General features: G+C 45.0%; 1 protein-coding gene across 1 annotated transcript in view; it reads right to left on the bottom strand.

Annotated features, from left to right (window-relative positions):
* Positions 1 to 15,774: 15,774 nt before the first annotated feature.
* ADCY8 (adenylate cyclase 8) overlaps positions 15,775 to 23,313 on the bottom strand; it is a 224,148-nt gene continuing 216,609 nt past the window's right edge. Inside the window, exons 17-18 of the mRNA XM_049853746.1 lie at positions 20,341 to 20,455; positions 15,775 to 16,262 (exon numbers count right to left, since the gene is read on the bottom strand). Of these exons, the coding sequence (XP_049709703.1) occupies positions 15,775 to 16,262; positions 20,341 to 20,455 (603 nt within the window). The remainder of the gene's footprint in view (positions 16,263 to 20,340; positions 20,456 to 23,313) is intronic.

The following is a 23,313-nucleotide window of genomic DNA, read 5'->3' as shown; positions in this document are numbered from 1 at the left end:
GGGGTCTGGGGAACATGGTTTTCGGGGACTTCTATGTCAATTGGCAAAATAATTCTATTATGAAATCATTCTGCATCCCACTTTGAAATGTGGCGTCTGGGGTCTTAAATGCTAACAAGCGGCCATCTAAGATGCATCAATTGGTCTCAACCCACCTGGAGCAAAGGAAAATGAAGAACACCAAGGCCACACGACAACTAAGAACCCAAGAGACAGAAAGGGCCACATGAACCAGAGACCTACATCATCCTGAGACCAGAAGAACTAGTTGGTGCCCGGCCACAATCGATGACTGCCCTGACAGGGAGCACAGCAGAGGACCCCTGAGGGAGCAGGAGATCAGTGGGATGCAGACCCCAAATTCTCATAAAAAGACCAAACTTAATCGTCTGACTGAGACTGGAGGAATCCCGACGGCCATGCTCCCCAGACCTTCAGTTGACACAGGACAGGAACCATCCCCGAAGACAACTCATCAGAAATGAAAGGGACTGGTTAGCGGGTGGGAGAGAGACGCTGATGAAGAGTGAGCTAATGATATCAGGTGGACACTCGAGATTGTGTTGGCAACTCTTGTCTGGAGAGGGGATGGGAGGATAGAGAGAGAGGGAAGCCGGCAAAATTGTCAAGAAAGGAGAGACTGAAAGGGCTGACTCAAGAGGGGGAGAGCAAGTGGGAGTAGGGAGTGAGATGTATGTAAACTTATATGTGACAGACTGATTGGATTTGTAAACGTTCACCTGAAGCTTAATAAAAGTTATTAAAAAAAAAAAAAAGAATGAAACATAAAAAAAAAAAAATGAAATGGAATGCATAAAGATCGATATCCTAGGCATTAGGGAGCTGAAATGGACTGGTATTGGCCATTTTGAATTGGACGATTGCATGGTCTACTATGCTGGGAATGACAACTCGAAGAGGAATGGTGTTGCATTCATCATCAAAAAGAACATTTCAAGATCTATCCTGAAGTACAACGCTTCCGTATGCCTATAAGGAAGACCAGTTAATATGACTATTATTCAAATTTACTGACCACCCTCTAAGGCCAAAGATGAAGAAACTGAAGATTTTCACCAACTTCTGCAGTCTGAAATTGATGGAACATGCAATCAGGACGCACTGATACCTACTGGTGATTGAAATATGAAAGTTGGAAACAAAGAAGGATCGGTAGTTGGAAAATATGGCCTTGGTGACAGAAATGATGCCAGAGATTGTGTGATAGAATTTTGCAAGATCAACGAGTTCTTCATTGCAAATGCCTTTTTTCACTAACATAAATGGACTCTATAAAACCTCGTTTTAGTCTCTGTCAAATGGGAGAAATCCAGCCTTTACACAGCTGTATCTGAGCCAAGCAGGTAGAATGTCAGACCCGTGAGGGAAAGGCCTTTGCTCTGTTCTGTGTGCCATCTCCTGAGTCAGTGTCTAGAACAGTGTCTTGTCAGACTGGTTAGTAACTTGTTGAAAGAACAAGAGAGGCAGTATTCCACACCTCAGGCAAGTGTTCCCAAATGTGGCCACAAGATGGCAGCAAACGACAGCAGTTCCCCAATGACAAGGGTGTAGCGGTTTGGAGGACATCTTCAGGAGACTTCCAGATTGCCAGTCCTGCATAGGGCATTATGCAACGGAGGTTTTTTTTTTTTTTCTGCTCCCTGGGTTTCCCAGGCCTCTTTGGAGCCCAACTACTAATCCTCTTGAAAGTGGTAGTTGTTCAGATATGAAAGGACGGCGTGTCCATGAGGCTGTTTTATGGCTTAGTGTGAAGGAACTTGTTCTGGTGTAACTTCCCACAAAAAAGGCCTTGAATCTCGTGGCCGAAATTGCCCCCTTTGGGGTATCTGGTGTGGGGGGGTGATAAAGGAGACGGGGAGGTCTCTGGATAGTGCAAAAGTTTGCGCTTGACTATTAACCTAATGGTTGTTGGTTTGAACCCACCAAGCGACACCACAAAACAAAGGCCTGGAGACCTGCTTCTGTAAAAATTACAGCTGCTGTAACACTTGGGGTCACCAGGAGTCGGAATGGACTCCACAGAAACAAGTGAGTTTGTTTTTAAGGGGTTAGAGGATGGGCAGTATTCTGGAATTCCAAAACCCAAAAAACCAAACGTGTTGCTGTTGAGTGGATTCCGACTCACAGTGACTCCATAGGACAGAGTAGAACCGTCCCACAGGGCCTCCAAAGCTGTCATCTTCACGGAAGCAGATTGCCACCTCTTTTTTCCGCGAAGCAGCCGGTGGGTTTGAATCACCTAGGTTAGCAGCCAAGCCCTTTAACCACGGGCCACCGGGGCTTCTTCTTCTGGGATCGTTGTTATTGTTAGGTGCCATTGAGTTGGTTCTGACTCATAGCAACCCTGTGTACAGCAGAACAAAATACTTTCCATCCTTCGCCATCCTCACAGTCGTTGTTACGCTCGAGCTCATTGTTGCCATCCTTGCTTCTAATGAGCATTCTGGCTGTACTTCTTCCGAGACAGATTTGTTCATTCTTCTGGCAATCCATGTATATTCAATACTCTTCACCAACACCATGATTCAATGGCATCAATTCTTCTTTGGACTTCTTTATTCATTGTCCATCTTTCACGTGCATGGAGCCGATTGAGAACACCATGGGTTGGGTCAGGCACACCTTAGTCTTCAAGGTAACATCTTTGCTTTTTAACACTTGAAAGAGGTCTTTTGCAGCAGATTTGCCAAGTGCACTGTGCCATTTGGTTTCTTGACTGCTGCTTCTATGGGCACTGATTGTGGATCCAAGTAAAAAGAAATCCTTGACAACTTCAATCTTTTCTCTTTTCTCCGTTTATCATGTTGTTGCTTATTGGTCCACTTGTAAGGATTTTTGTTTTCTTTATGTTGAGGTGCAATCCATACTGAAGGCTGTGGTCTTTGATCTTCATCAGTAGGTGCTTCAAGCCCTCTTCCCTTTCAACAAGCAAGGTTATGTCATCTGCATAACACAATTTGTTAATGAGTCTTCCTTCAATCTTGGTGCCTTGTTCTTCTTCATATAGTCCAGCTTCTCGGATTATTTGCTCAGCATACAGATTGAATAAGTATGTTGAAAGGATACAACCTGACACACACCTTTTCTGACTTTAAACCATGCAGTATCCTCTCATTCTGTTAGAAAGACTGCCTCTTGGTCTAGGTACAGGTCCCTTATGAGCACAATTAACTGTTCTGGAATTCCCATTCTTCACAATGTTATCCATAATTTGTTACGATCCACACGGTTGAATACCTTTGCATAGTCAATAAAACACAGGTAGACATGTTTCTGGTGTTCTCTGCTTTCAGCCAGGATCCATCTGCCGTCAGCAGTGATGTCCCTGGTTCCACACCCTCTTCTGAATCTGCTGCAGCTGCTTTTGAATGCTCTTCAGCAAAATTTCACTTGCCTGTGATATTAATCATATTGTTCAATAATTTGTGCATTCTAGGATTAAGAATGCCTAAAGGTACTTTGGACATGTTATCAAGAGGGATCAGTCCCTGGAGAAGGACATCATGCTTGGTAGAGTGGAGGGTCAGCAAATAAGAGGAAGACCTTCAATGAGATGGATCGATACAGTGCCTGCAACCATGGGCTCAAACACAGCAACAATTTAGAGGATGGCGCGGGGCTGGGCAGTGTTTCATTCTTTTGTACATAGGGTCACGATGAGTTGGAACTGACTTGATGGTATCTAACAACAACAACAACAAAGGTCCCCTCACGTATTTATACAGCAGTTGACCCGGAATCTTTACAACTGTGATCTTGTTTTGAGACCAAAAAAAAAAAACCATTGCCATCGAGCAGATTCCAACTCGTAGCAACCTTATAGGGCAGAGTAGAACAGCCCCATAAGTTTTCTAAGGACCAGCTAGTAGATTCAAACTGTTGATCTTTTGGTTAGCAGCTGAGCTCTTAACCACTTCGCCACCAGGACTCCCATTTTGAAACAGATGCTATCATTATGGTTGGCTCCTTTAGATTTTAGCTCAAATATTTCCTCTCCTGGGAAGATTCTCCTCATCTCAAGTAGCCCCATTGTGTATCATATCACTCTGTTTTCATTTCCTCAAAGCACTCATCAGTATCAGAATTTTACAATTTTAGTTTAATAAATAAATTAATTTAATTGCAATGAATTTATTTCTTTATCTTGTAACTTGTCTAGGTGTGTTCGTGTGCCCCTCCTTGCTGGAATGTTTAGGGGAGGGTTGGTCTTGTTTCTTGTAGCATCTTCAGAGGTAAGAGCTCAGGTAAGAAGTGAGGAGGGCTGAACAAACTATTTTCACTTTTTAGTTTTTATTGAGCTTTAAGTGAAAGTTTACAAATCAACTTGGACTCTCATGCAAAAGTTTATAAACACTGTGCTATATACTCCTAATTGGTCTCCCCTTAATGAGACAGGACACTCCTTCCCTCCTCTATTTCTTTTCGTGTCCATTCAGCCAGCTTCTGACCCTCTCTACCTTCTCATCTCCCCTTCGCACAGGAGATGCCAACATAGTTTCATGTGTCTACTTGATCCAAGAAGCTCATTCTTCACCAGTATCATTGTCTATCCCATAGTGTAGTCCAATCCCCGTCTGAAGAGTTGGCTCTTGGAATGGTTCCTGTCTTGGGCTAACAAAGGGGCTGGGGACCATGACCTCTGGGGTCATTCTAGTCTCACTCAGACCATTAAGTCTCGTCTTTTTATGAGAATTTGGGGTCTGCATCCCACCACTCTTCTGCTTCCTCAGGGGTTCTCTCTTGTGTTCCCTGTCAGGGCAATCATCGGTTGTAGCCGGGCACCACCTAGTTCTTCTGGTCTCAGGCTGATATAGTCTCTGGTTTATGTGGCCCTTTCTGTCTCTTGAGCTCATAATTACCCTCTGTCTTTGGTGTTCTTCATTCTCCTTTAGTCCAGGTGGGGTGAGACCAACTGATGCATCTTAGATGGCCACTTGCTAGCGTTTAAGACCCCAGACACCACTCTCCAAAGTGGGATGCAGAATGTTTTCTTAATAGATTTTATTATGCCAATTGACTTAGATGTCCCCTGAAACCATGGTCCCCAAACCCCCACCCCTGCTATGCTGTTCTTCAAAGCATTCAGTTTATTCAGGAAACTTCCTTGCTTTTGGTTTAGTCCAGTTGTTCTGACTTCTCCTGTATTGTGCGTTGTCTTTCCCTTCACCTAATATAGTTCTTATCTACTATCTAATTAGTGAAAACTCTCCCTTCCTCCATCCCTCCCCCATCTCGTAACCATCAAAGAATATTCCCTTCTCTGTTTAAACTGTTTCTCGAGTTCTTATAATAGTGGTCTTATACAATATTTATCCTTTTGCAGCTGACTAATTTCACCCAGCATAATGCCTTCCAGATTCCTCGATGTTATGAAATGTTTCATGGATTCATCATTGTTCTTTATCAATGTGTAATATTCCATTTTGTGAATATACCATAATTTATTTATCCATTCCTCTGTTGTTGGGCACCTTGGTTGCTTCCAACTTTTTGCTATTGTAAACAGTGCTGCAGTGAACATGGGTGTGCATATATCTGTTCGTGTAAAGGCTCTTATTTCTCTAGGATATGTTTCAAGGAGTAGGATTGCAGGATCGTATGGTAGTTCTATTTCTAGTTTTTTAAGGAAGTGTCAAATCTATTTCCAAAGTGGTTGTACCATTCTGTATTCCCACCAACAGTGTATAAGTGTTCCAGTCTGTCCAAAACCTCTCCAACGTTTATTATTTTGGTTTTTTTGGATTGATGTTGGAGTGAGATGAAATCTCATTGTAGTTTTGATCTGCATTTCTCTAATGGCTAATGATCATGAGCATTTCCTTATATATCTGTTAGCCACCTGAATGTCTTCTTTAATGAAGTGTCTGTTCATATCCTTCGCCCATTTCTTAATTGGGTTATTTGTCTTTTTGTAGTCGAGTTTTTGCAGTATCATGTAGGGTTTAGAGATCAGACGCTGATCGGAAGTATCATAGCCAAAAACTTTTTCCTAGTCTGTAGGTAATCTTTTTATTCTTTTGGTGAAGTCTTTGGATGAGCATAGGTGTTTGATTTTTAGGAGCTCCCAGTTATCTAGTTTCTGTTCTGGATTGTTGGTAATGTTTTGTATACTGTTTATGCCATGTTTTAGGGCTCCCAGCATTGTCCCTATTTTTTCTCCCATGATCTTTATCATTTTAGATTTAATATTTAGGTCTTTGATCCATATTGAGTTAGTTTTTGTGTCTGGTGTGTGGTATGGGTCTTGTTTCATTTTTTTGCAGATGGATATCTAGTTATGCCAGTACCATTTGTTAAAAAGACTGTCTTTTCCCCATTTAACTAACTTTGGGCCTTTGTCAAACATCAGCTGCTCATATACGGATGGATTTATGTCTGGATTCTCAATTTTGTTCCATTGGTCTATGTATCCGTTGTTGTACCAGTACCAGGCTGTTTTGACTACTGTGGCGGTATAATAGGTTCTAAAATCAGGTAGTGTGAGGTCTTCCACTTTGTTCTTCTTTTTCAGTAATGCTTTACTTATCCAGAGCCTCTTTCCCTTCCATATGAAGCGGGTGATTTGTTTCTCCAACTCATTAACTGAACTTTTCTTAATTGCACTGATCACAAATTTATTGGGGGGGGTTGTTTGTTTTTTGTCCTGTTCCCCGGAAAGCCTACAAGCTCAGTGAGGGCAAGGTCCACCCTGACCTTGTTCAGCACAGTGTCCTTGCATGGATTCACACCTGAGGTGCTCAAAAAAGATTTGGGGGAGTGAATTAGACGTGGAGTTGTTAAGACTAACGCTGGGAAAGGGTCCCTAGGTGGTGCAAATGGTTTATACTTGAGTACTAACCTAAATGATGGCGGTTGGATCTCAGCTTGCTGTGCTGCAGAAGAAAGGCCTGGCAATTTGCCTCTGTAAAAATTACAGCCAAGTAAAACCTATGGAGCAGTGCTACTCTGTAACATACAAGGTCGCCATGAGTCAGAATCGACTCCATGGCAATGGGTTTGATTTTTTTTTGGTTGGGGGTGGGGGGTAGAGCTGGGACAAAACCTAACCTCTTTCTATGCAGTGCAGTTTCCCATGGCAGAGTGCTGGGTCCCAGAAGGCCCCCTGCCCACCCACCTTCACCTGAAGGCTTCTCGCTGAACGTGCCTGTTCTCATTCCATCCTGGGAAATACATGGGCTGGGTCTGATTAGTGACGACTTTGTACATGCATTGAAGTGGCATAATAACCCCATGAGGGAGGCATTGCTGGTGCCTCTTCACCCATGTGGGAAACTGAGGCTCAGAGGGACTCACTAAGTTACTGAGCCTCTGCAGCTTCGGAGAGGTGAGGCTGCCTTCACCTTGGGCTCGTAGGGGTCTCTGAGGCAGCCGAGATCTGAGAGGAAGGAGTGAGCAAGAGAATTCTGACCTCTGCTCCATCCCTCTCTTTTTCTTGGGTCCTTTTACTGTGCCTCTTAACTTCGTCTCAACCCTATCATCTGCAATTTTGGCCTCCAAAGATATTTCAAATTGTATTGTCTCACTGGCATTTCATGAAAGCCTGTGCTAGCTGTAACTATTGGTTACACCCCTGTTTGAAATAGCCTCTCTTTCCTTGTCCCTGCTCTTTCTGTCCTCGAGTTGCTCTGCAGAAGTGCCTACCAGCGCCAGCCCCAGCCTTCTCAGGGGTTGCTTCTGCTGGAAAAAGGCAAACACTCTACCCCAGCCTTTCCTGTTCCCTGCGGGTCCTCCTTCAGCTTCCCCCTCCTGGGTTTAGCCTTGGGTGGCACGTCCCGGCCCCCTCCAGTTTGAAGCTAATGTCATTTCCTCTGCAGGCTTTGGAGGCCCGCCAAGCAGCCCCATGCTGTTCTCCGAGGCCCCTAGGCCCAGCCTGCATGCAACAAATGGAGAAAATAAATTAGAGAGAGGAAAACCAGGAATGAATGTAATGAGCAGGAGAAGGGCTGAAAGCCGAGACCGAGGCTCCAGCCAAATGGGGCTGTGGGATCTTTAAGAAACAAAGAAAATCAACAGCCTGAGCAAAGCAAAGGATAATGGACCCCCTGGGGTCAGGGGGTCTGCTCTGAGACCATCTTGGAAATCCAAGATTTTATCTGAAGGGTATCTGTTTGCTCTCAGCTCTGAAGGAGATGACCCAGACTGAGGACCCCAAAGACCCTGGGCTTGAAGGAGTGGTTACTCTTTTCACAACCCTCCCACCCTCCTGCCTAGGACTCTCCCTTTCAAGACTTTTTGGATCTCTTTGCCGTTGGTACTGCTGGAAGGTTGTTCCCTCCACCCCCTCCCAGCTCTCTCTCTCTCCTCACAACAGAAGAGGAGCTGCTCCATAGGTCAGAGATCGGCATATTCACTCGGCGACAGTGTACTAATTGGCTTGGTTACCATGGGATCCCTGGGTGGTGCAGACAGTTAATGGCTTGGCTGCTAACTGAAAGGTTGGAGGTTCAAGTCCAACCAGTGGTGCCTTGGAAGAAAGGCTTGGTAATCGACTTCTGAAAACTCAGCCATTGGAAACCCTGTGGAGCACAGTTCTACTGACACACACGGGGTCACCACGAGTCAGAGTCACCATGGCAACTAGTTCAACGGGTTACCCCACCACAGTGCAGGAACCTAGGCTCTGCTTTTTTCTTATACTTTCTATTCCTCTCTATGTGGCAGACTTGGTAAACTGAGTCAGAGCTTCCCCTCCCCTAACTAGAAACTTGGCTATCTCTCTCTTCTTGCCACTCTGCCCTAGTATGCTGGTTCCAGGGTTTCCACTGGGTGGAGAAGTAGTAGGAGATTCCGCTCAAGCCGAGTGTCCAAAATGCTTTTGACAGCTCAACCGTTACTCAAGGGTAATGCAGAGGGGCCATCGGCTGCTGGCCCAGCTGTTAAGTAGGACTAGATTTCCTCTTGAACTCCTTGAGGGAACGGGGAGGTGGAATGGATTGGGTTAGGATGCTCCTGGGTCCTTGGCCCTAAGAGCATTAAATCTCACTTTGAATACGTCATGTTTTAGCCCAATCTTAACAAACCATGTTGACCCATTGCATTCATACAGGAGGAACTCAGAGCATTGCATTTTAAACTATTAATGTGAAATTTGACCTCGTTTGTAATTAGCAGATGGTGAAGTCACAGGTGATTAGTGCTTTATTACAAAGCTGCAGTAAAAGTGTGAGAGCCCACTCGAGGGAGTTCGTGGCAGCCGCACTGAGACGCAGTGTGCAGTGGTGGACGGCAGCAAGGACTGGGGGAGATCAGCCTGGGGTGCCGGGCTGTCGGGTGTCAACTTGGCACCAATATTGTTCTCTTCTGAGGTTTCCTCTGCATTGCAGAGGAGAAGCCAGGGTCTGCGTTTCCCAGCGTCCCCTTCCTCATGTAGCTTGGGCTAGAGTTTCCCAGGGAAAGGCTCTTGTGCAAGATTTAGAAGGTGGAAGAGAAGGAGACGCCATTATTCCCCAGAGGCAGCTGCAGCCGCTCATGGGGACAGACGTGAGTCACACAGCCCAGGTGAGTTTTGACAGCCATGCCTACAGGTGCTTCAGGCTGAGCTCCCGGGGGCCTTCCGGATCCCAGGACGACTTCCCTGACCTCTCCTTGCTCTCCAAAGGTGTGTGAGCCCCCAAGAAGAGCTTCTAGATTCAAGTTCTGGCTTCACTCCTTCCTGGTGAGGTAACCATTTTGAGATTTCATGTCCTTCTTTGCAAAATGGAGTTAATAATCTCCTGTATGTGTTTTGTAGGAATGAGATATTTACACAAAGGACCTCTCACAGTGTCTGAAAAACAGCAGACTCTTGACAAAGATTCTCTCCTTTCTCACCACCTCCATGCTTCAGAAATATATGGCGAGGGAATGAATGAAGGGGGTGAACAAAGAAGGGCTTTGAACGGTCAGACTGGTAACTTTTTTTTTATTTCAAGAGAAGAAATACCCCCTCCTTCCAGAAGATGGCAGTAGAGTAAGCACTAAATTGCAGGAATCCCTCCAGTTTAGGGTTGCCCTTCCCGCAGTGGTTCTTAGCACAGACCCAGGTTGGGCCAATTTGCTCCAGCACTTCGTTAATGGGCTCTAGTGAGAGAAAGACAAGCCACAAGGGTTTTACCAGTGATGCTAGGGGAAGTGGGGCAAGGGAGTTCACTTTAGAAAAGATAAAAACGTTGCTGGTGGAGGAGGGAAGAGGAGGAAGGGGCAGGGGGGTGGTGGTGAGAAGGGGAGCTACTGTAGTGGGATGGACTGCTCCCTCCTGGCAGGCCCTGAGATAATCACTTTGCTATTGGCCACTGAGTCAGCACTTTCCCTGGGGTGAATTCAGGAGAAGAGACAGCATGCTCAGGACAGGTTTGTGGGCCTGAAGAGAGATAACCTTCTGGCTGTCTTCATTGTGTTATAGATTGGTTGGGCATGAATGCCTCTGAAAGGGAGAGATTTGCCTTATGAGGAAGTAAATTCAATCCCAACCAAACCAAACCCTTTGCCGTGGAGTCCATTCTGACTCAAAGCAACCCTAAAGGGCAGAGTAGAACTGCCTTATAAGGTTTCCTAGGCTATAATCTTTATGGAAGCAAACAACCTCTTCTTTCTCCCTGGAGCGACTGGTGGGTTTGAACCACTGACCTTTTGGTTAGCAGCCCAGTGCTTAACCACTCTACCACTGGGGCTCCTTAAATTCAAGTCAAGGAGGCCTACAGGGACATCCTTTTGGCCCCTGAACCAAACCATGCTTTTCCCTCTTATCTGTAATAAACCTAAATTTTAAATCTGTCTGCCTTCTGTGTGTTATTATTCAGTTAGTTTTTAACACAGCAGAGGAAGATGGGATGGATGGGGGATTATTCCTGGTCCTCACTAAACTCTAACCCCATGCCCAATTTTGTTTAGAAAAATAATTCTCCTGCTAGGTACAATAAAACAGGGGAGAGAAAAGAGGGTCTCTGGTGGATATTACCACCAGTTAGGATTTGGGACAGAGAGCCTTCTTTGTGCCAGGCACTGTTTAAGACCTTTACGTAATCCTCACAACGACCCTATGGGGTGGATACTTTCACTATCCTCATTACATATGAAGAAACAAATGAAAAGAATGGTTAGGTAATTTGCGCAAGATTATAAAGCTAGTAAATGAATTCCAATCCAGTTCACATGGCTCAAGGCACACACATTTAACCACCAGATAACATTGTCTCATTGGGATTCCAGGCTTGTTCCTGTTGTTAGGTACCCTAGAGTCGGTTCTGACATAGTGACCCTGTGTACAACAGAACAAAACACTGCCCTGTCCTGCGCCATCCTCATAATCATTGCTATGCTTGAGCCCATTGTTGCAGCCACTGTGTCAATCCATCTTGTTGAGGGTCTTCTACTTTTTCAGTGACCCTCTACCTTACCAGGGATGATATCCTTCTCCAGGGACTGGTCCCTCCTGATGACATGTCCACAATATGTGAGACAAAGTCTGGCCATCCTTGCTTCTCAAGAGCGTTCTGGCTGTACTTCTAAGACAGATTTGTTAGTTTTTCTGGCACTCCATGGTATATTCAATATTCTTCGCAAACACCACAACTGAAAGGTATCAATTTTTCTTTGGTCTTCCTTATTCATTGTCCAGCTTTCACATGCATGTGAGGCAATTGAAAATATCATGGCTAATATGGGGGATTCCAGGCACGTGAGCTTAAAGTTAATTATCCAAGGAAAAACCAGCCTATTGACTGCAGGATCTTAATCAGGGTTAAACACGTGTGTGTGTGTGTGTGTGTGTGTGTGCGTTTGTGAGAGAGAGAGAACTGAGAAAGGAGCCCAGTTTGAGGTTTGGGTTAAAGCAATGTGAACAGAGAAGGGATTTGAAGAAACTGGACCCAGAAGCAGAGGTTGACATCGGGGTATAACTCCATCCCCCCACCCCTGGGCATGGTGGGGCTTGCACGAGAGTCTGAGCTTTCTCATTTAGATCCTGTGAGGCAGGGGGACCTAACTTACATTTGTGTTACAGAACACATAGTGGAGTCAAAAGAGCACAGGACAAGGGATCTGACTCTCCACATTCTGGCCTTCATTCCACTTCTTGTTGTTGAGTCCTGGCCAAAGCTCCCCTGTTCTTTGGCCTTTAGTTTCCCTGCATGTAAAGCCAAGACTTGGGACCACGTGTGATCTTTACTCTCATTTCAGCTTTAACACTCTATAATCTATTTTAAAATTTATTTCTATTAATTTTAATGAGCCCCAGGTTCCTGTAAAATAGAAATAACAGCATCTTCCTCTCAGAGTTACAAAGATCAGTTGAAATTGTATTTGGAAATGGACTTTGCAAACTGTAAAACACTGAAAGTGTTCCTTCTTATTGCCGTGATAGTTACGATAATGTAAAAATGGGGGTCACTGTGTGAAAAGACCATATTTGAAATTATTATTTCCACCCAGAAGTTGACTTCAGGAGTCAAGCTTTTGTTCTGTGAAGGGTAAAGGCAGGTGCCTGGAGTGCACTCATTGCTTTGGATGTTCCCCCAGCGAATGGTGATATTATCTTACCGGGGCAGAAGGGGGCTGGATGGTGCCTGGAAAAGTGTGGCTGATATCCCATTAATAATTCAAATAGGCGTAGGGTGTTATTCTGCAGGGCACCCTGCCCCCTGGTAACTCATCAATAAAACATTGGGTTCAGTTGTTTGGAGCCCAAGCTGATCAGACAGGAATGTTCTCACTTGGAAATGCTGGTTGGCATGGGGCCTGTGGGTCTGGAATAAAATGCCAGGGAGGGAAATGAATTTTCAACACCCCTTCTTTTACTGCATCCAAAAGGGCAGGAGGTGGCCTTGAAATCTGGGTCAGCAGCCATGTAGTGGTGCCCTGGGGGAATTCTCTCTCTTGCCACAAGGGAGAGCTCCAGGCTCGGGTGTCCGGTTCCATCCCGAGTGGCCCAGCCCCGCCAACTCAGGGTTGCCTCAACAAGGATTAGGTGAGTCTGGTGATTCGGGAAACCTTTTGCAGCCCTTGAAGCAAACCCCACATATTTTACTTCCTCTTAATTATCATTTTTTATGTTATTAAAGTCATACACGCTCATGAAGGAAAATTTTGCAAATGGATTAAAAAAAACAAACAAACTGTAAAGGCAAAGAAAAATTGCAAATACTCACTATTCCAAAAAAACCAGCGTGTGTTTGATAACAGCAGCAACAATTGGTGCCTGTTGAGTGCGTCCACGTGCAGCCCAGGGCCAAGCTGCTAAGAGCTTTAAACGTGTCCTTATCTGTTATATATCCACAGCAGCCTTATGAGGTGTGTGAGTTGATCTTACGTCCACAGTTCCAAAATCTAAAAGGCCGTAACACTGACGTGCGTTTCAGAGCTAATTTGGGGGTAAAACGTGGCCTGAACAGAGGCCAGTCTATTTATGGATTTCCGTTATGAAACTGAATTTGAATATTCATGTTTTGCTACAAAATTACTAACGTGTTTGATTAAGGAGTGTTGCTTCAGACACCTCCGGGGGTATTTCTTTACGTAAGATACATTTCTCAAACCTGAAACTTTCAGAATTCTAAATCACGACAGCTTCCTTTATTATAACAGTTGTTTGACCCACTGGGTAAGAGGCTATTTGGGACCAGGGGCAAGGACCCCAGGACTGTCCTGATGGCTGCTCTTCCAGGGTTCCCCTGCCCCCCACCATCTACACAGCCTGCAGCCCACCGGGAGGGGGTCTGCTCAGGCTTTAACATTCATTTAATGAGTGTTATTCACCCCATCACGGGACTCTCAAGCTAGGCCACCCAGGTGTGAATCCCAGCTCTTCCATTTTCTTGCTGTGAGACCTCAAGCTCTCTGTGCCTCAGTTTTCTCATCTGTAAAATGGAGAAGATAATATAGTACTTACTTCCAAGCGGGGGCAACTACATTCATACACTTCCAAAAGAAGGCAGGTAGCAGTTGAGCTGCAGTGAGACATCTCTGAGCCACAAGGTAATCTGCTGGCTTTATGGGCTGGTGGATGGGGTGGCAGCAGCGACTCGATCCCAGTCCTTGCATGAATGCTGCAGACACTCTTGCCTATGCTGTAAGCAGGGCTGTGCTTATCTCATGGGACATCAGGCATTACTGATGCAGGTGAGTGGCTGGGTCGCCTTGGACCTGGATGAGCATTGGGAGATACTGACATTGAGTTCAAGAATACAGAGCCACTGAGAAAGCCTCTCTGTTAGGCTAAACACACCTAGGCTAAACTGGCCCCTATTCTGTGCTTCTTTTTGTATTTCACCCTTTTGGGCATCATTCCCTCTGCCTGAGTTTACGCTTGGCATTTCTAAGTCTGGGCCAGCAGCGGTTATTGGAGCCCTGGGGGCCAAAATCTCACAGGCAGAGTTCAAGAGGGAATGATGAGGCTGGAATGCTAATGCCAGGCTTCTTTCTGAGTTGTACCAGGTTCCCAGAAATCACTTGACATTTGAAGTTCTCATAATAAGTGACTTGAATGGACCACAAAGTAGGTAAGCAGAAAACAGCTCAAACTTCGGGAAGACTATCTTCCTTCTCTGCCCTTACCCTGAGTATGGAAAGATTGCAAAGCAGCTGGTGACGACGAGACAGGCTGACCTAGGGGGTAGGGACTTGGTGCTGTGGGCTGGGTGGACTGGACCAGAGGTCAGATGCTCACTGGGTGGGGTTCTTGGCTGCCTGTTGGGAGATCTCCAGCCCCACCTTACCCTCTTGGTCCTCAATTTGATGGAACCCTCCAATATGCCAGGCTGATCCCACCTCAGGGCCTTTGCATGTGCTGCTGCTTCTGCTTGGACTACTCTTCTCCAAGGTCCTATGGGTTACCTCTCTCTCATCTTTTAGGTCTAATCTTTAACGTTACTTCCTAAAAGAAGCCTTCCTTAGTGTCTTCAGTTATCTCATCATTCCTGTTGACAGAGCCAAACATTCTTTATCCCAATTATCCTGCAATTCTCTTTATGGCACCTACCCCTGTCTGAAAGCATACTATTTATGCATCGGTTTATTAAAAAAAAAAAAATTTTTTTTTATAGGACTATTAAGGAGCCCTAGTGGTGCAGTGGTTAAAGTGATTGACTGCTAACCGAAAGGTCAGCGATTCAAAAGCACCAGTGGCTCTGTGGGAGAAAGACGTGGCAGTCTGTTTCCATTGAGATTTACAGCCTTGGAAACCCTATGGGGTCACTATGAGTCAGATCGACTCGATGGCAATTTGGGTTTTTGGTGATAGGAATATTATCTATCATCCTCCAAACTGAATGTTGACTCTATGTGGGCAAGACTTTTGCCAGTGTTTCTGCAGAGCCTAAGACAACCTAGGCACATTGTAGATGCTCAGTAAATACTGGTAGAGAGAATGTACAAGGTATCGTGAGAACTGCATGAGGTTATTACGTAAAGGGTTTGGCACCGGTCCTGGCACGTGACAAGCGCTCCATAAATGGCAGTTATTAGGGACTATCCCATTGTACTGAGTCTCTCTTTACCTGACTCTGTTTCATACTCACTTGGTAAGCCTCTCAAGGTCAGGGGCCAAGTCTTATTTCACTTTGCTTTTTTTTTTTTTTTTTTTTTGCCCTGTGCACCTTCTAAACAAGAGGTGGTCATTCTATGTTTTTGGCTGAGGAGAACCACAAGTGGTGTCTTTGATCTGGTGCATTCAAAGACCAATAAAGCCATTCTTGTTCTAAAAAAAATTAAACCTTTTTATTAGTATATTTATTTTATATATAAAAGAAATACAAAAAAAGAAACAGAAAGAAAATCCTTTTATGGCAAATCGGATTTGTCGGTGCCTTCGGCTTGGGCTCCGGGCTCGGGCCCACTGGGAATTAACAAAGTCCGCCGGTTGTAATGGGCCTTGATGATCCCCGTGTTGTTATTCTCGTTGAGTAGCTGCTTCTGCCTTTGCCTGTTGAGGGACTGCACGAGCCCGAGGACGACCGCGGCCAAGGAGTATTGCCCGGGCAGTCTTCTTGGGGGCAGGATGAATGGGTTGGGCTGGACTCTTCCCAAGAGAAAGTATGTTTTGATTTTTCCTTCCTGTTCACTGATGCCCTTCACATAGATCTCCCCTCGGTAGTCAAAGGCAAAGCCCTGGTCTTTCAGGATGAGATAGGTCTCCTCTGGGACTTGGATCCTGCCGCTGACCCCTGTGCTATCCATTCGGCTGGCCAGGTTCACGGTTTTGCCCCAAATGTCATACTGGGGTTTCTTAGCGCCAATAACGCCAGCTACCACTGAGCCATGGCTGATGCCTGTGAGTGAACCAAAGCAGCAGGAGGTAAGAGAGAGAAGAGGGACATAAACAGGGCTGGCTGGATCCCTAGGTGTTACAGTCATTAAGTGTGTTATCTGCAGATATGGGTTCAAATCCTGCCTCAGTCACTTATTAGATATGTGAGCTGAGTAAGGTGCTGAACCTATTTGGACCTCACTTTTCCAGTCTAAGAAGTGGATATAATAAAAGGAGGATTAAATGAGACAATATAAGTAGAGTAGTTGGCATAGCACCTGATAACCATGAGTGCGCACGAAAGCGTAATTACCCTTCTTGTGTTGTCAATGGCTTATGTAGCCCACGGGATGGACAGAGCCCTGGAGCTGGGGCCCTGGGGTCTTTTCCTGCCTGTGCTGTCCATGCTGAAAGCGTGGGCAGGCCTTGTCCTTCTCTGGTTTAGCTCAGGTCCTCAGCATCACTCCCCTAGCTCATGACAATAGCCTCCCACACCAGGCCTCCCTGTCACTTGTCTTGCCCTCCTGCAGCCCATCTTCTCCAGGGATATTTCTGAAATGCATACCTCATCAAGTTACAACCCACTTACACATTTGCCTGGGCTCCCTTGGCCTCTAGGATAAAGCCATAAGCCAGTTGCCATCCAGTTGGCTCTGACTCATGGCAACCGCATGTAGGCAGGGTAGAATTGCTTCATAGGGTTTTCAAGGCTGTGATCTTTTGGAAGCAGACCACCAGGCCTTTCTTCCAAAGTGCACCTGGGTGGGTTCGAACAGCCAACCTTTGGATTAATAGTTGAATGCTTAACTCTTTGTGCAACCCAGGGACTCCGAGCATAAAGCCTCTCAGAATCACAATGTAGGTGTTCTCAGATCTGGCTCTTGCCTAATCTGCTAGCCTCGTTCATCACCCCCCCTTCCACCCCGCCCTGCGCTATATCCACACTGAACTGCTGGAGTTTCCCTAACTTGATGGCGATTTTCCATCTTAGTGCCTTTGTCTCTGTCTGGACTATCACTTCCTCCCAACAGCATAATTTTACTTGCCAAATGCTTTTTAAGACAGCTTAAATATCTCCTCCTCTTCTCTTCCAGGAATGAAAATGTGCCACTGAACATGTTAGTGGGCACGCATGTCTCCTTCTAGCTGACTTAGGGTTTATCCACTCTCCATTTCTACCTGCTACAAACACTGACTAGGTACCTGCTATGTGCCAGGCGCTGTTCTAGACACTGCAGATATGGTGGGAAAGGAAACATAGTCCTCACCGTCAGGGAGCTTACATTTTCCTGGGGAGAGACCAAAGTAATGAAAAAATACGTACTCTGATATTGGAGCCCTGGTGGCACAGTGGTTATGAGCTCGGCTGCTAACCAGAAGGTCGGCAGTTGGAATCCACCAGCGCTCCTTGGAAACCCTATGGTGCAGTTCTCCCCTGTCCTATTGGGTTGCTGTGACTCAGAATTGACTGGACTGGACACAACAATGACAACAACATGATATTAGTGATGTTAAAGGCTATAAAGAAATATCAAAATAAAGGGATAGAGAAAGATGGGAGAGGATGCATTTTGGAGTTGGGTGGTTTGGAAAGGACTTTCTGAGCAGAAAGCTGAAGGAAGTGAGGGGATGGGCCCTGCAGATAACCACGGGAGGTCATCTAGGCAGAGGGAAGAGATACACACACACACACACACGCATGCATGTACACATATTTAAGATATAATTGACTGTGAGGTTTGAAAAACAGATTCTGCAGAATGCGTGGGAATCACAGCAGTGGTCAGCCCTTTAAAATTTGCGGAGTACTTTTATTGCTATTGTCCCATTTGATTCTCATATTACTATTGTGATTGCTAATTTTATGTGTCAACTTGACTAGGATATGGTTCCCAGTTGTTTGGTCAAACAGTAGTCTAGATCTTGCTGTGAAGGTATTTTGTAGATGTGGTTAACGTTTGCAATCGGTTGACCCTAAGTAAAGGATATTACCCTTCATAATTTGATTGGGGCTCACACAATCAGCTAAAGGCCTTAAGAGCAAAACCTGAGGTTTCCAGGAGAGGAAGGAATTCTGCCCTGACATTGAAACATAAAATTCCTGCTGGACTTTCCAGCCCCTCAACTTGCCCTACAAATTTTGGGCTCATGATTGCAACATCAACTTTTGCCTGAGTTTCCAGCCTGCTGGCCTGCCTTCTAAATTTCAGCCCAACAAGTGCATGAGCCAGCTCCTTAAAATAAATCTCTTTTCATATACATTTACATATAAACATAATATATAAATATCTAAATACATTATATATACATTTCATCCATCCATCCGTCCGTCCGTCCGTCCACCCATCCACCCACCCATCCATCCACCCACCCACCCTATCTACCTACCCACCTACCTGTCTATCTGTCTGGTGGTGCAGTGGTTAAGCACTTGGCTGCTAACCTAAAGGTCTTCGGTTCGAACCTACCAGCTGCTCTGCAGGAGATGTGGCAGTCTGCTTCTTTGAAGATTTACAGCTTCAGAAACCCTATGGGGCAGTTCTGCTCTATCCCATAGGGTCACTATGAGTTGGAATCGACTCGACAGCCATGAGTATCTATCTATCTGTCTGTCTAGATTGTCTAGATGTCTATGTGTATATATTTCCATCCTATTGGTTCTGTTTCTCTGAGAACGCTGAGTGATATGACTATTACAAAGGAGGTAATAAGAGAACACTCAGTTTACACATGAGGACACTGAGACTCAGAGAGTTTAAACCACTAGCCTAATGTTGTTCAGTCGATTAGAGGAGACCGAAACACAAAATGAGATGCCCAATCCAGTTGGAAAATTGTCTACCCCCTGAGATGAATGGCCTATGGCAGCAGAATACCATATCACACCAAGGGTGGGCTCTGATCCTGGCCACATCTCCAGAATTCCCTGAGAATACTCCTTTGTCCAGGGCCAAAGTTCTGCTTTTTATTTGTGGTTCAATTGTGTCGTCAATAATTTCAGAAAGGGCATGTTGAGTTGATAGAAAGATGTGGGAAGAGGCACTGAATGACTCGTCTATAGATCAAAAACATAAAATATAACTTCTTTTGTTCCAATGAACACAGGCACGTGGCATTCCTTAGATCTGACAAGCCCGATATTGATGTTTTTTGACCCCTTTTTCTTGAAAGCTGCTAAGGCGGGACCAAATAAAGTAAAAGGGCACATTAGCTGGCAGATGACTAAAATATGTGCCCTGTGCAACAGATGTCCTAGACCGCACCCTAGCAGCCAGAGTGTCATTAGTCTCAGAGGCGGTGAGCAGCTGTCAAGCAGGGTGATCTTAGGCCAGTTATGGTCCTTCTCTGGGCCTGAGTTTACCCATCTATAAAATGAAAATGTGGATTGTGCAGGGGCTTGCAGGCTGCTTTGTAAGGCCCCTGAGGCTCAGCAGAGGTGCTGAAGGAATGGGCACATTTTACCAATTATGAAGGGTTATCATTGGCATTGTCAGGCTTGCTGCTGTGTTGTTTTCTTGCACAGGGGGTCTGTCAGCTTGCAGGAGGGGCGAGCTGTGTGACCCAGTGAAGTGGGATAAGGCTCTCTGCCTGTCCTGGCTCACACAGTAGCTGACATCCATTCAGGAGTGGAAGCCTGTTTTTGTCTTAAGGTATTACTGGAAGAACCTGAGAGCAATACGTTAACCGCCAGTGTTGGGTGGCACAGAAATCAGAATTAAATGATTGGTGACCCACCTACCTTGCTAACTAGGACCTAGGTGTGGCATACTGGATAAGTAAGTTGGAAAAGACGGTAGCTATGGTTTAGGGTTTGTATTTCTGTACACAGATCACTATCCTTCGCTTTGCTCCCAGCACCTTGGATGCCGGGACACCCAGAATAGGCCTGAGCTGACCCTGACCCCGACTCTGTTTCTTTTCCTGTTCCGCCCAGGAACGGATTACCCAATAAGCAAGGTACTCAAGGGCTTATTTGTGCTTACTTACGAATCCGTAGTACACAATTTCACCCATTTTCACCACCTCAAAGATGTGGTAAAAACCCACGGAGGCTCCTCATGTGTTTGTGGTGTAGCATTTGTGGTCCAGCTGCTACTCACCGATCCGCAGCTCGAAGTTGTTGAACGAATGCTTGTTGATCTCCTGTATGCTTTCAGACAGGGCGAGAGAGAAGTCGGCCAGGGCACACAGATGATCCCACTTGTCTTCACATTGCTGGGGCAAAAGCGAGAGAAGAGTGCATTTAATGGGGTGAGCATTAACACTGCAGAGGGGCCTGCTTCATACACCCGCCCACCACTGGAGGAAAACAACCACACGTGTGAGCCACTGCAGACTCAAGCCATCAGCATCCCAGAAAGCTGGTGTAACACGAGGTTTGCTTAAAAGAGGATATTGTGTGTGGCAGGGCTGGATTAACCAGTAAGTGTGGTATGCACAGGTTTATAGTAGGCAAGGAACACACTAGCTTGCTTGTGCATACTGACTAATCTATAGAGCACAATTTCACCTGGGTTTCACCACAGCCTACTCAAGTGAAATTGTACACTACAGACTAGTCAGTAAACACAATTAAGCCCATGTATACCTTTCTTACTGGGTAACCCGTCCATGCTGTGGGTCATTATATTCCTTTCTCCACATCTACACTTGTGCATTCAGGTCAGCACATCATGAGTCCCTAATTAAGCCCACTGGTGTGTGCATGCGTGTGCATGTTCACGTGCACACACACCTGTGTTTGTACGTACAGCTTTTCCAATCGAGGAACTGTGTCCATTTACTTTGAAGCACTCACAGTGTCTGCCTCAGATGTTTGCTCCTGAAACACCTGAGGGAAGTGCAGTCATTCACCATCTGAGAAATTCTGGGTAAACCTTTGTGCCTCTCTGAGCCTCTGTTTCCTCATCTATAAAATGGGCATAACCTTACTTGCCCTGCCTACCACACAGGAGACAAATGAGGTTGTGTATGTGAAAGACCTTGTGCCCCCATAGAGCAGAGGTCAGCAAACTTTTCCAATAAAGGGTCAGATATTAAATATTTTAGGCTTTGCGGGCCAGATGGTTTCTGCCCTGACTATTCAACCCAATGCTGCCATTATGCTTGAAATGAGCCATAGACAAAATACAAATGAATGGGCATGGCTGTGTTCCAAAAAAAACTTTATTTACTACAGAGTACCAGACACATGTACCCAGCTACTAGCATGTATTTCTTCCTAGGTAGTCACTCTTGGAGTACTTTTAGGTTTTTAGTTGGGAAGAAAGTGAAGGGATAATGAGAAGAAATTAATACGAATTCCATCTTAACCTGTAATTTAGACTCATATTCATTTATTGAGGACCTACTAGATGCCATGCTTTGTATGGGGAGCATGACATAATTTTGGGTAATTCACCCACTAACTGTGGAAACAAACAAACAAAAAGAAAACCACACCTGTTGCTGTTGAGTTGATTCCAACTCATAGTGACCTGACAGGACAGAGTAGAATTGCCCCATCTGGTTTTCAAGGAGCAGCTGGTGGATTTGAACTGCTGACCTTTTGGTTAGCAGCCAAACTCTTAACCACTATGCCACCAGGGTTCCTGGAAGGTAGATGTATATGTCCCAATTAACACGAATGCTTGGCACACAGTCAACACCCAGTAAAGTGGGAGCTATTACTATTATTACATACTAATTTTGGAGGAAGAAATGATGAAGTAAAAGAGCTGAACAAAAGATTTCAAAGGGCAGCTCAAGAAGACAAAGTAGAGTATTATAATGAAATGGGCAAAGACCTGCAGTTTGAAAACCAAAAGGGAAGAAACATGCTTGGCATTTCTCAAGCTGAAAGAACTGAAGAAGAAATTCAGGCCTCAAGTTACAATTTTGAAGGATTCTATGGGCAAAATATTGAATGATGCAGGAAGAATCAAAGGCAGATGGAAGGCATACACAGAGTCACTGTGCCAAAAAGAATTCGTCAGTGATCCTTTCAGGAGATAGCATATGATCAAGAACCGATGGCACTGAAGGAAGAAGTCCAAGCTACACTGACGACATTGGCAAAAAACAAGGTTCCAGGAATTGATGGAATACCAACTGAGATGTTTCAACAAACAGATGCAGCACTGGAAGCGGTCACTTGCTATGCCACGAAATTTGGAACAGAGCTACCTGGCCAACAGACTGAAAGAGATCCATATTTATGCCCATTCCAAAGAAAGCTGATCCAACTGAATGCAGAAATTATCGAACAGTATCATTAATATCACATGCAAGTAAAATTTTGCTGAAAATTATTCAAAAAATGGCTACAGCAGTACATCCATAGGGAACTGCCAGAAATTCAAGCCAGATTCAGAAGGGGATGTGGAACGAGGGATATCACTGCTGATGTCAGATGGATCTTGGCTGAAAGCAGAGAATACGAGAAACATGTTTACCTGTGTTTTATTGACTATGCAAAGGCATCTGATTTTGTGAATCATAACAAATTATGGATAACATTGTGAAGAATGGGAATTCCCGAACACTTCATTGTGTTCATGGAGAACCTGTACATAGACCAAGAAGCTGTCATTTGAACAGAGCAAGGGGATACTGCACAGTTTAAAATCAGTAATGGTGTGCTTCAGGGTTGTATCCTTTCACCATACTTATTCCATCTGTATGCTGAGCAAATAATCCAAGAAGATGAACTCTACAAAGAAGAATGTGGCATCAGGATTGGTGGGAGACTCATTAACAACCTGCTATATGCAGATGACACAACCTTGCTTGCTGAAAGTGAAGAGGACTTGAAGCACTTACTGATTAAGATCGTTGACCACAGCCTTCAATATGGATCCCACTGCAACATAAAGAAAACAAAAATCCTCACAACTGGACCAATAAGCAACATCATGATAAATGGAGAAAAGATTGATGCTGTCAAGGATTTCATTTTACTTGGATCCATAATCCATACCTATGGAAACAGCATTCAGGAAATCAAAGGATGTATTGCATTGGGCAAATCTGCTGCGAAAGATTTCTTTAAGCATTAAAAAGCAAGAGGTCACTTTGAGGACTAAGGTGCACAT

Source organism: Elephas maximus, chromosome 15 (assembly GCF_024166365.1).
Source record: "Elephas maximus indicus isolate mEleMax1 chromosome 15, mEleMax1 primary haplotype, whole genome shotgun sequence".
In the NCBI taxonomy this organism is placed as follows: Eukaryota; Metazoa; Chordata; class Mammalia; order Proboscidea; family Elephantidae; genus Elephas; species Elephas maximus.
The sequence above is the reverse complement of the archived record's forward strand: the minus strand, read 5'-3'. Positions and strand labels throughout refer to the sequence as shown.